Consider the following 12,649-nt stretch of genomic DNA (forward strand, 5'->3'; position numbering starts at 1 on the left):
ATGAACTCAGTAAAGTTGCAGGATACAAAATCAATCTACAGAAATCTGTTGCATTTGTATACACCAATAATGAAGCAGCAGAAAGAGAAATTTAGAAAACAATCCAATTTACAATTACACCCAAAATAATAAGATACCTAGGAATAAACCTAAAGAGGTAAAACATCTAGACTCTGAAAACTCTAAATTATAACACTGATGAAAGAAATTAGAGATGATACAAATGGAAAGACATTTCATGCTCATGGATTGGAAAAAAAAAAATATTGTTGAAATGTCTATACTACCAAAGCAATCTACACATTTAATGCAATCCCTATCAAAATACTAACAGCATTTTTCACAAAACTAGAACAAACAATCCTAAAATTTGTATGGAGCCACAAATGACTCCAAATAGCCAAAGCTATCTTGAAGAAGAAAAGGAAAGCTGGAGGCATCACAGTTCTGGATTTCAAGTTATATTACAAAGCTGTAGTGATCTAAACAGTAGGTACTGGCACAAAAATAGATACACAGATCAACAGAAAAGAAAAACCGGAAATAAACCCACAACTATATGGTAAATTAATGTTTGACAAAGCAGGAAGTGATATCCAATGGGAAAAAGACAGTCTTTTCAACAAATGGTGCTGGGAAAACATGCAAAAGAATGAAACCGGACCACTTTCTTATACCATCTACAAAAACAAATTCAAAATTGATTAAAGACCTAAATGTGAGATGTGAAACCATAGATATTCTAGAAGAGAGCACAGGAGGTAATTTCTCTGACACTGGCCATAGCAACTTTTTTCTAGACAAGGGAAGGGAAAGAAAAAGCAAAAATAAACCAAAGGAAACAACAAACTAAAAGGCAACCTACAGAATGGGAGATGATATCTGCAAATGATATATCCGATAAAGGGATTAGTATCTAAAATATATAAAGAAAATGGGGAGCCGGGGTGGTTCAGTCAGTCAAGCGTATGACTCTTGATTTTGGCTTAGGTAGTGATCTTGCAGTTGTGAGACTGACCCCTATGTTGGGCTCTGCTGAGCAAGGAACCTGGTTGGGATTCTCTCTCTCCCCCTCTCTCTGCCCTTCCCTATGCTCAAACTAAATCTCAAAATAAATAAACTTAAAAAAGAAAAAAAGGTAATGATTTCAATTATTTGGGATAAAATTTAACCAAACAAGATGCTCAAATGGCATTTCTCTCTCCATTTTGGCTAGGTCCTCAAACTAGGTATAAGTGGTCAACTGGTTTAACAACTCTTTCCATATCAAGTAAAATGGAGGCCTTTCCCGTTCCCTTCAGCACCTGTTTTCTAATCTACATGTTTAAAAAAAAAATTTTTTTTAATGTTTATTTATCTTTGACAGAGAGAGACAGAGTATGAGCGGGGGAGGGGCAGAGAGAGAGGGAGACACAGAATCTGAAGCAGGCTCCAGGCTCTGAGCTGTCAGCACAGAGCCCGATGTGGGCCTCCAACTCACAGACCATGAGATCATGACCTGAGCCGAAGTCGGATGCTCAACTGACTGAGCCACCCAGGCGCCCCTAACCTACATGTCAATGCTGCTTTAAAATGGGGTTGTAAGGCTGGCATTCACCAATTTTAAGAAGTTCACTTGTGGAGGCAGATTATCTTTTCCGGCAGCCACAGGCAATATCAGCAAGTCAGCCTGCCAGGCAGATGTGCCACCATTCACAGCTGTGCTGCAGTGGAGACCAGTGCCACCCCTTACTGAAAGAGACCAAAGGTTTCTTGGTCCCCTCCACAACCCCCATAGGTAAGAAAATGAAAAGAAGAGGGTATTTCTGCAAAGGCAGAAATATGGTGGGCATGCCTCCTATCCCCACGGGGTGGGGGGGGGGTGTGTGGGATGGGAGCAGCAGCAGTGGGTCAGGCTCTAGCCGGCAAGTTGGCCTGAGTGATTAGTATACGTAAAGTTGTAGAGATGGATGATATATAGTGATAGGTGGAAAGAGGAACGTGACACTGAACTCTACTTCTGAAGTTCATACTTTAAGTAAAACTTTACTAAAAGTGAGGTCCTCCAAGTAATTTTAAAATAAACCCCCTAAGATCCAGTATGAAAAGATCCAGTATGCCAAGTTTCATTGAAATTAAATTCCACTCAAGAAACAGTATGTTGCTATCACTCAAAATGTGATGTTCTGTTACACTGAACTGGATGTAGAATTAAACTTACCTTCAGAGACCGAACCGAGTCATCAGCCAGACCAATCACATTAACATAAAGTAGATTGCTGTGCTTCAGGAATAGAACGCAGTGGTCCTTAAACATGTCCAAGTCTACAACTTTGGTATTTCTCTTCATTGTGAAAAATAAATCCCAATTCATAATGGCAGGGGTATCAGCTGCTGTTCTCATGAGCTGTGTGGAACAAAGTCAGAAGAGATCCAGGTAACAAAAATGTGATAACCACGGCATCCAGAAGAGCCAAAGAACACATCAGGGCTGCAGTGTGACCATCACCGTGTGAAGGAGCCTGCTGTGTGGTGAGATAGAATGGCCTACTGCTTAGCTCACAACAAACCAATGGATGTTCGAGTGAAGGCATTTGCTAGCGAGCTAACTGTGGATGCACTAAGGAGCCTGGCTGGGACCAGTAGAACTGCCTAGCTGAGATCAATACCAAATTGCTAAGTTATAAGGTCATGAATTTATAAAAGTCTGTTCTTTTATTTTATTTTATTTCAACGTTTATTTATTTTTGGGACAGAGAGACAGAGCATGAACGGGGGAGGGGCAGAGAGAGAGGGAGACACAGAATCGGAAGCAGGCTCCAGGCTCTGAGCCATCAGCCCAGAGCCTGACGCGGGGCTCGAACTCACGGACCGCGAGATCGTGACCTGGCTGAAGTCGGACGCTTAACCGACTGCGCCACCCAGGCGCCCCAAAAGTCTGTTCTTTTAAATCATTAAGTTTGGCTTTCATAAATGATATAATCAGGATAAAGTAGGTTTCATTTGCTAATCTTTTTAGGCATAATTACAAAGTATAGAGACATTATATCTAAGGGAAGAGAAACGGAATTGGTTATGCATGGAAAGGTAGCATCAATTTCTACAGTTTACCAAAAGTCTACGAAAACAGTTAACTCTTAGCGTAAAGAATGTTGTTGATGGAAGTGTGATACTTTTGAACAGACCACATAGGGACAAGGAGAATCCAGGATTACCTTGAATTCTGTAGGCTCGCCAACATTAGTGAGAATGTATAATTCGTCATCTCTGTGTTCAACGTAGTAAAGGACGCCATGTATTCGCTTCTGGATAAGTACTGGTGGGTCCCAAGGGCTTAGGCCATCTATCAACCACACTTCAGAAGTAGTCTTGTTCATAATGTTTATGGTGAGGAAACGACTGTCTTTTGTAAGATAAAGGAAAACAAAATAGCTGCGTGCACACACACACACAGAGAGAGAGAGAGAGAGAGAGAGAGAGAGAGAGAGAAATCCAGTAAATTTCAGTGGCATGTTACTTTGTTAATGACAGTATTTCACTGCCTGCTATACATATGTTGATTTATAATGCAGACAGAAAATAACTCCTTAGTGAACACTGCTTGTAAAATATAAAAAATAAAAAAAACTATTATTTTTCTCATTTCCCCCACGGAAGTATTCAAAGGAATTTCTTCTCTAACATTTTATTATGAACATTTTCAAAACTACAGAAGTTGAACATGTCAGGTGAATATCCATACACCCACCACTGAAATTCAATTATTACCAATGATTTGCTTATATTTCCTTTATTACATTATTTGTGCATCCGTCAATCCATCTTCTTCTAAATGCATTTTCAGGTACACAAAAGGTATCCTCTCTCACTTAATCACATTAATAGATTATAGGCTTTTTAGTGGGAAGAGGAAATAAATTTCCTAGAGGAGATGTGTAATTGCAGGAAAGAAGAGGGACACAGAATTTACTTTGTTCTTCCTCTGTATGCTCCCCTTCCCCCAGTTTTATAACAAAACAAAATAGAAATAACAGAAACACAAACAGGAAGAAAAATGCTTGCAATCTCAACACATTTTAAAAATTAATGTTAACTGTTTTAATTTTTTCTATTTTTCCTTCTGTATTTGTATTTCATGCATGTGTTTCGTTTTTTTAAAGTTTATTTAAATATTTATTTTGTGAGAAAGAGAGAGAGCATGTGCACGACTGGTGGAGGGGCAGAGAGGGGGAGAGACAGAATCCCAAGCAGGCTTCACATGGAGCCCAATGCGGGGCTTGATCTCATGACTGTGAGATCATGACCTGAGCAGAAACCGACAGTCAGATGCTTAACCAACTGAACCACCCAGGCACCTCAAAATGTGTTTTTTGTTTGTTTTACTATTTTTTTAAATGTTTATTTATTTTGAGAGAATGTGCACACCAGTGGAGGAGAGGCAGAGAGAAAGAGAAGGGTGAGAATTCCAAGCAGGTTCCGAGCTATCAGTGCAGAGCCTAACGGGGGGCTCAGTCTCACAAACCGTGAGACTGAGCTGAAATCAAGAGTTGGATGCTTAATTGACTGAGCCACGCAGACACCCTTGTGTTTCATTTTTAAATTAAAAAACGTCTGACTTTGGCTCAGGTCATAATCTCATGGTTTGTGAGTTTGGGCCCCACATCAGGCTCTCCACTATCTGCAGAGCCCACTTCTGATCCTGCCTCCCTTTCTCCATGCACCTTCCCCGCTCAAGTGTGCGCACATGCTCTCTCAAAAATAAACATTAAAAAAAAATTTAAAAACTTTAAATTACTGAAGTACAATTGATATGTAATGTTATACTAGTTCAGATACACAATATAGTGATCAGAGAACTCTACCCATTACTTAATGTTCATCACAGCAATGCAGTCATCATCTGTCACCATACAACATTATTACAATATTATTGACTATATTTCCTATGTTGTACTTTTCAGCTCCAGGACTTCTATAAAACACAGATGCAATTTTGGATTCTGCATTTGTGACTTCACATAATATTAGTATTCCCCCCACATTAATTACAATCTTTTATGGTCATTTTAAAAAATGTTTCTTTATTTTGAGAGAGAGTATGTGCACACGAGTAGGGGAGGGGCAGACAGAAGGAGAGAATCCCAGACTCCATGCTGTCAGCACAGAGCCTGACGTGGAGCTCGATCTCACAAACCATGAAGACTGGAAATCAAGAGTTGAAATCAAGAGTTGAAAAAACCAAAATTAAGAATTGAACACTTAACTGAATGAACCACCCAGGTGCCCCATGATCATTTTTAATGGCTACCTAATATTCTATTAGGTTGAATTATTATAATTCTTAAAACTTAAGATTTTAATGTTTCATTGTAATAAAGAATATAATAGGGAACGTATTCATGAAGACATTTCCCCCTTCCTCACCTTTACAATTATTTCCCTATGATAAATACTTAACCATTCCTTAGGAATGGAAATATGAATTTAATGATAAGCAGTATCTTTTTTTAATCTTTTTTTTTAATGTTTATTTTTGAGAGGGAGAGACAGAGCACAAGCAGGGGAGGGGCAGAGAGAGAGGGAGACACAGAATTTAAAGCAGGCTCCAGGCTCTGAGATGTCAGCACAAAGCCAGATGTGGGGCTTGAACCCGCAACCATGAGATCATGACCTGAACTGAAGTTGGAAGCTTAACCAACTGAGCCACCCAGGTGCCCCTGTTTTGGAAATATTTCAACCAAGTCGAATGAAGTACTTACTACTGGCATCTAGGTTTTCTGGATAGTTTTATTTTTATCAATTGATTCTTTAAATCTTTTAGGAATGTATGCTGATGTATGAAGTGATGAAAATTATTTTTCTACAGTATTAAAAAATTATACCTGTTTTTCATTGGTCTGTGATGCCTTTTACATAATTTTTTATATATATACATTTTTGAGTTATCTCTTCTGATCTCTGTTATTTGTCTATCGGGTTGTATTAACTACTGTAGCTTAATGTGTTTTAATACATGGTTTTAGGACAAATTCCTTACTCTAGTTTGCTATTTTCAACACTATCTTTGCTATTTTCAATATTTTACTTTTATCTATTTATTTTTGTTTGATGATGACACAGGTAATCAAAAGATAAATTACTTGGTCAACTACTTGGCAGATATTTGGTTACAGGAAAGTCAGAATACAACTGGTTCTACAGAAACAGGTTTCTTAGAGAAGGAAGACAAGTCATGGTAACCACAGAGCAAAAATGTACAACAGATATACAAAAGAAGAGAGAAGGGACTCAAACCAGAACACTATGGAAAATCATAAATTCACAAAGGAAGATAGTGAGAGAGGAAGGAACACGGGAGCTACAAAATAACCAGAAAACATCAATAAGATGGCATCAATAAGTACTCACCTATGAATAATTACTCTAAATGTAAATGGATTAAACTCTCCAATGAAATGGCACAGAGTGGCTGAATGGATAGAAAGGAAGACCCAACTATATACTGCCTATGAGATTCACTTCAGCTTCAAGGACACATACAGGCTCAAGATGAGGGGATGTAAAAAGAAATTTCATGTAAGTGGAAACCAATCGAGCACAGGAATAGCTATACTAATATCAAAGAAAATACACTTTAACTCAAAAGTTGTTAACAGATAAAGGCAGCCATTATATAATGATAAATGGGTCAGTTAATTAAGACGATATAACAGTTGTAACTATATACAGACATACCTTGGAGATATGGGTAGGTTCCAGAACCACTGATAAAAGTGAGTCAAATGAATTTTTTGGTTTTCCAGTGCAGATCAAAGTTATGTTTACACTATATTGTAAACTGTTAAGTGTGTTACAGCATTATGTCTAAAAGCACAATGTACATACCTTAATAAAAAATACTTTATTGCTAAAAAATGCTAACCATTATCTTAACTTTCAGGGAGTTGTAATCACTGATCACAGATCACCATAAACAAATAACAACGAAAAAGTTGGAAATGGTGTGATAATTACCAAAATGTAACAAAGACATGAAGTGAGCAAGTGCTGTTGAAAAATGGTGCCAATAGACCTGCTTCAATATGTTAAAAAAACGCAGTCTGCGAAGTGCAATAAAACAAGGTATGCCTATATGCACTCAACATCAGAGCACCTAAATATATTAAGCAAATACCAAGAGATTCGAAGGGAAAAACAGACAACACCACCACAATAATAGTAGGGGATGTTAATACCTCATTTTCAGCAATGGAGAGATTATTCAGGCAGAAAATCAATAAAAAAAATTGGGTGTGGACTCTATGTATACTTTAGACAAAATGGATGAAACAGACATATGTAGACCATTCCATTCAACAGCAGCTGAATACATTCTTCTCAAGTGCACAAGGAACATTCTTGTGTAGGTAGATCATAGGTTAAGTCATAAGACAAGTATTAGAAAATTTGAGAAGACTGAAATCATACCAAGTATTTTTTCCAATCAAAATAGTAACTATTAAGAAGAAAACTGGAAAATTCACAAATATATGGAAATAAACAATATACTGCTAAATAAGCAATGAGTCAAAAAAATCAAAATCAAAAATATCTTGAAAAAATTAAAGTAGAAATAGAACATACTAAAACTTAAGGGATACAAAAAAGTACTTCTACAAGGGAAGTTTATGGGATACGTGTTTACATTAAAAGTATCTCAAATAGGGGTGCCTGGCTGGCTTAGTCGGTAGAGCATGCAACTCTTAATCTCAGGGTCATGAGTTCAAGCCCCACTATGGGTGCATAGCCTATGTAAAAAAATAAAAAGGGGCTCCTGGGTGGCTCAGTTAAGCATCTGACTCTTGATCTTGGCTCAGGTCATGATCTCACAGTTTGAGTTTGAGCCCTGAGTTGGACTCTGTGCTGACAGTGTGTGCTTGGGATTCTTTACCTCCTTTTCTTTCTGCCCTTCCCCCACTAACATGTGCACCCACACACTCTCTCTCAAATAATAAACTTAAAAAAAGAGGAAAAAAAGAACTATCTCAAATAACGTACATTACACCTCAAAAAATTAGAAAAAGAAAAAATAAGCCTAATGTTAGAAGAAGGAAGGAAATAACAAAGATCAGAGAAAAATAAATTAAGGAGACCAGAAAAACAATAGAAAAGATCAACAAAACTAAGAGCTGCTTTTTGAAAAGATGAAACTGACAAACTTTTAGTGAAATTAAGAAAAAAAAAGAGAATTCAAAATCGGGAAGGAAAAAGGACGCATTACATCTGATACTGTAGACACACAAAAAAGTATAAAGTTACTATGAAAATTATATGCCAGCCAATTAAATAATCTAGGAGAAATGAGTAAATTCCTAGAAACATACAACCTACCAAGACTGAATCATGAAGAAATAGAAAATCTGAACAGACCAATAGAGTAAGGTAGAGTTGATTACCAATCAGTAATCAACAATTTCTCAGCAAAGAAAAAAGCCCAGGACGAGATGGACTCACTGGTAAAATCTACCAAATATTTGAAGAATTTGCACCAATCCTTTCAAATTCTTCCCAAAAAACTGAAGAGAAGGGAACACTTCTAAACTCATTTTATTAGGCTTGTAGTACCCAATACAAAAGCCAGATAAGCTTTGTAGCTCAACAAAATGCTAGCAAACTTAATTCAGCAGGCACATTAAAAAGATTACTGGGGCGCCTGGGTGGCGCAGTCGGTTAAGCGTCCGACTTCAGCCAGGTCACGATCTCGTGGTCCGTGGGTTCGAGCCCCGCATCGGGCTCTGGGCTGATGGCTCGGAGCCTGGAGCCTGTTTCCGATTCTGTGTCTCCCTCTCTCTCTGCCCCTCCCCCGTTCATGCTCTGTCTCTCTCTGTCCCAAAAATAAAAATAAAAACGTTGAGAAAAAAAAAAAATTAAAAAAAAAAAAAGATTATTCATCATTATCAAGTAGGATTAATCCGAGATATAAAAATGGTTCAACATATGCAAATCAATAAATGTGATACATTAATAGAATGAAAGCTAAAAATGACATGATCATTTTTATAAAAAGCATTTGACAAAGTTCAACATCCATTCATAATACAGACTCAACAATTGGATATGAAATGAATGTTACTCAACATTATAAAGGCCATATATGACAAGTCCACAGCTAACATCACATTCAGTGGTGAAAAGCTGGAAGGTTTTCCTCTAAGATCAGTGGATGACCACTCTTACTACTCCTAATCAACATAGTACTGTCAGTCTTGATTTTATATATAGGAAACATTAAATATTCCACCAAAACACTGTTAGAATTAATCAATGAATTCAGTAAAGTTGCAAGATGTAAAATCACGATATGGAAATCAGTTGTTTTGATACACTAACAATGAAATATCTGAAAAACACACAAAACAATCCCATTTAAAACAGCATCAAAACTAAACACAGTACTTAGGAATATATTTAATCAAGGAGAGAAAAAGATGTGTACATTGAAAACTTAAGACTTTGATGAAAGAAAATAAAGACAACACAATAAATGGAAAGATACGCCATATTCATGATTTGGAAGAATGACTATCATTAAGGTGTCCACACTACCCAAAGCCATCTATACAATGAATGCAATCCTTATCAAAATTCTAATGTCATTTTTTAACAGAAAAACAATTCCAAAATTTGTATAGAGCCACAAAATATCTAGAGTAGCCTGAAAAAGAAGAACAAAGCAAAATGCATCACTTTTTGATCTCAAACTGCATTACAAAACTATAATAATCAGAACAGTATGGTACTGGCATAAAAATAGACATGCATGGGGGCGCCTGGGTGACTTAGTTGGTTAAGCATCAGACTTTGGCTCAGGTAATGATCTCGAGGTGAGTTCCTGCCCCACATCAGGCTCTGTGCTGACAGCTCAGAGCCTGAAGCCTGCTTCAGATTCTGTGTCTCCCTGCTTCTCTCTCTGCCCTCCCCTGCTCGCGCTCTCTCTCTCTCAAAAATAAACATTAAAAAAAACAAAACAAAACAAAAAACCGACATGCAGATCACAGAAACAGAACCGAGAGCACAGAAACAAACCATTGAGTATATGTCCAACTGATATTTGATAAGGGAACCAAGAATACTCAAAAGGGAAAGGAAAATCTCTTCAATAAATTGTGCTGGGAAAATTGGATAATCACATGCTATTGAAATTGCTATGCTAATGAAATTGGACTCCAATATTACTCTACTCACAAAAATTAACCTGAAATGGATTAAAAGACCTAAACATAAGACCTGAAACCATAAAATTCCTAGAAGAAAACATAAGGAGAAAGCTCCCTGACATAGGTCTTGGCAATTATTTTTTATGACACCAGAAGTATAAATAGATAAATAAGTGGGACTATATCAACCTAAAAAGCTTCTACATAGCAAAAGAAACAATCAACAAAAAGAAAAGGCAATCAATAGAGTGGGATAAAGTATTCCCAAACCATTTACCTGATGATGGGTTAACAGCCAAAATATATAAGGAACTCCTACAACTCAAAAGCAAAACAAACAAACAAACAAACAAACAAAAAATCTGATTTAAAAATGGACAGAAGACCTGAACAGACATTTTTCCTAAGACATACAAATAGTCAACAGATACATAAAAAGATGCTCAACGTCACTAATCCTAAGGCAAAGGCAAATAAAAACCATGGTATCACTTCACATCTGTTAGAATGGCTATTATCAAAAAGACAAGTGGTAACAAATGTTAGGATATAGAGAAAAGGAAACCCTTGTGTACTGTTGGTGGGAATATAAACTAATAATAGCTATTATGGACAAAAAAATGTAGGGTCCTCAAAAAATTAAAAGAGGAACTACCATATGATTCAACGATTCTACTTCTGAGCACATATCTATAGGAAGTGGGATCTGGATCACAAAGGGACATCTGCACTCCCAAGTTCATTGTAGTATGAACAACAGCCAAGGTACAGAAACAACATACATGTCCACTGATGAATAAATAAAGAATACACACACACAATGGAGTATTGTTCAGCCACAAAAAAAGGGAAATCCTGCCATTTGTAAAAACAAGGATGCAACTTGAGGGCATTCTGCTAATAAGTCAGATGGAAAAAGACTAATACTGTATGATATCATTTACATGTGGAATCTATAAAAGCCAAACTTAAACAGAGCAGTAGAATGGTGGTTGTCAGGGGATGAGAGCTGGGTGAAATGAGGACATAATGGAAAAAGGGTACATACTTGCAGTTATATAAGATGAACAAGCTTTGAGGATCGGGTGCCCAGCATGATGACTATAGTTAACAATACAGTATTAACACACTTGAAAATTGCCTCGACAGTATATTTTAAATGTTACCACCATACACACAAAAAAGTGGTAATTTGTGAGGTGATTGAGATATTAACTAAACTTCTTTTGTTATTCATTTTGTAACAGGTATATGTACCAAATCACCACATACATCTTAAACTTAACATGTTTTATATATATATGTATATATATATATGTCAATTATATTTTAGTAAAGCTGAAAAAAGTAAATCTTAAAAAAAAAATGCATGTGTGCATTGACAAAAAAAACTCTAGAATGATACCAAATAACTTTCAATTCAGAAAGAGAGAGAAGACAAGGGATGTAAAGAACTAAGGGCAATCTGTTTTCCCATTCAATTGATATTTATTACAAAATTTTTAATTGTTATTTTAGAAAGAGAGTGTGCAAATGCAGGAGAGGGGCAGAGGGGCAGAGGGAGAAAGAGAGAGAGTCTCAAGCAGGCTCCACGCTCAGTGCAGTGCCTGATATGTGGCTTGATCCCATGACTGTGGGATTATGCCCTGACCTGAAATCAAGAGTCAGATGCTCAACTGACTGAGCCACACAGGGGCCCCCAATTGATATATATCTTTTAAACTTAATATATCCTTTACCTCTGATTAGGAAAATAATCATGCTTACTTTGAAAAATAAGTTGACATCATACTATATATTCACTTTTTTCACCCAGCACAGTAATACATTCTTACATTAGTTTTAATTTATAATTCAGCAGCAATATATTTTTTTTCTGAGCACAGGTGACACACAATGCTATGTCAGTTTCAGGTATACAACAAAGTGATTTGACAAGTTTGTATGTTATGCTATACTTACCACAAAGCAACACATACTTTAAATTCTGCTATATCCTGCTAAGAATTCAATGGTTAAAAGGTACTCACAGCCATCACTGGTTTAGGGTTTTAGCTTGAAAGACAGAAACTGACCTAAGTGTACCATTTAACTAATAGGCATAGATGAATGGCAATGATACAGGCCTGGTACCCTACTTATCAGTAAAGATGCAAAGGTGGAAATGATTCGGTCTTTGTTCCTTATCTAGCAATTCTAGGTTGTCTTTATAGAGTTTACATGTAGGAACCACGGTGTAATGCACAAAATCAATTTCAGTTTTAATAATCAAACGTGTCTTTTTTTTCTTATTATTAATTACAATGGTTGCAACCATTACCCTTGCATGGGTAGCAAACTCCAACTTCTCATTCTGCAGTATTACTGGGTATGTAAGTGAGGGGTTTGAAATGATCTGCATTGATTTTGAATTTGCGTAAATATATATAAAGATAGTATACTCCAAAGTATGAAAGAAACACAGAAACACAAAC

The 12,649-nt window shown here is 36.7% G+C and overlaps 1 protein-coding gene across 8 annotated transcripts in view; it reads right to left on the bottom strand.

Moving 5' to 3' along the window:
• PREPL (prolyl endopeptidase like) overlaps positions 1-12,649 on the bottom strand; it is a 59,159-nt gene that overhangs the window by 19,800 nt on the left and 26,710 nt on the right. For all 8 annotated transcript variants that reach the window (XM_045445897.1, XM_045445901.1, XM_045445899.1 and 5 more), the window contains 2 exons: positions 3,195-3,411; positions 2,201-2,386 (listed from right to left, as the gene is read on the bottom strand). In XM_045445897.1, the coding sequence (XP_045301853.1) occupies positions 2,201-2,386; positions 3,195-3,411 (403 nt within the window). The remainder of the gene's footprint in view (positions 1-2,200; positions 2,387-3,194; positions 3,412-12,649) is intronic.

Source organism: Leopardus geoffroyi, chromosome A3 (assembly GCF_018350155.1).
Source record: "Leopardus geoffroyi isolate Oge1 chromosome A3, O.geoffroyi_Oge1_pat1.0, whole genome shotgun sequence".
Lineage (NCBI taxonomy): Eukaryota > Metazoa > Chordata > Mammalia > Carnivora > Felidae > Leopardus > Leopardus geoffroyi.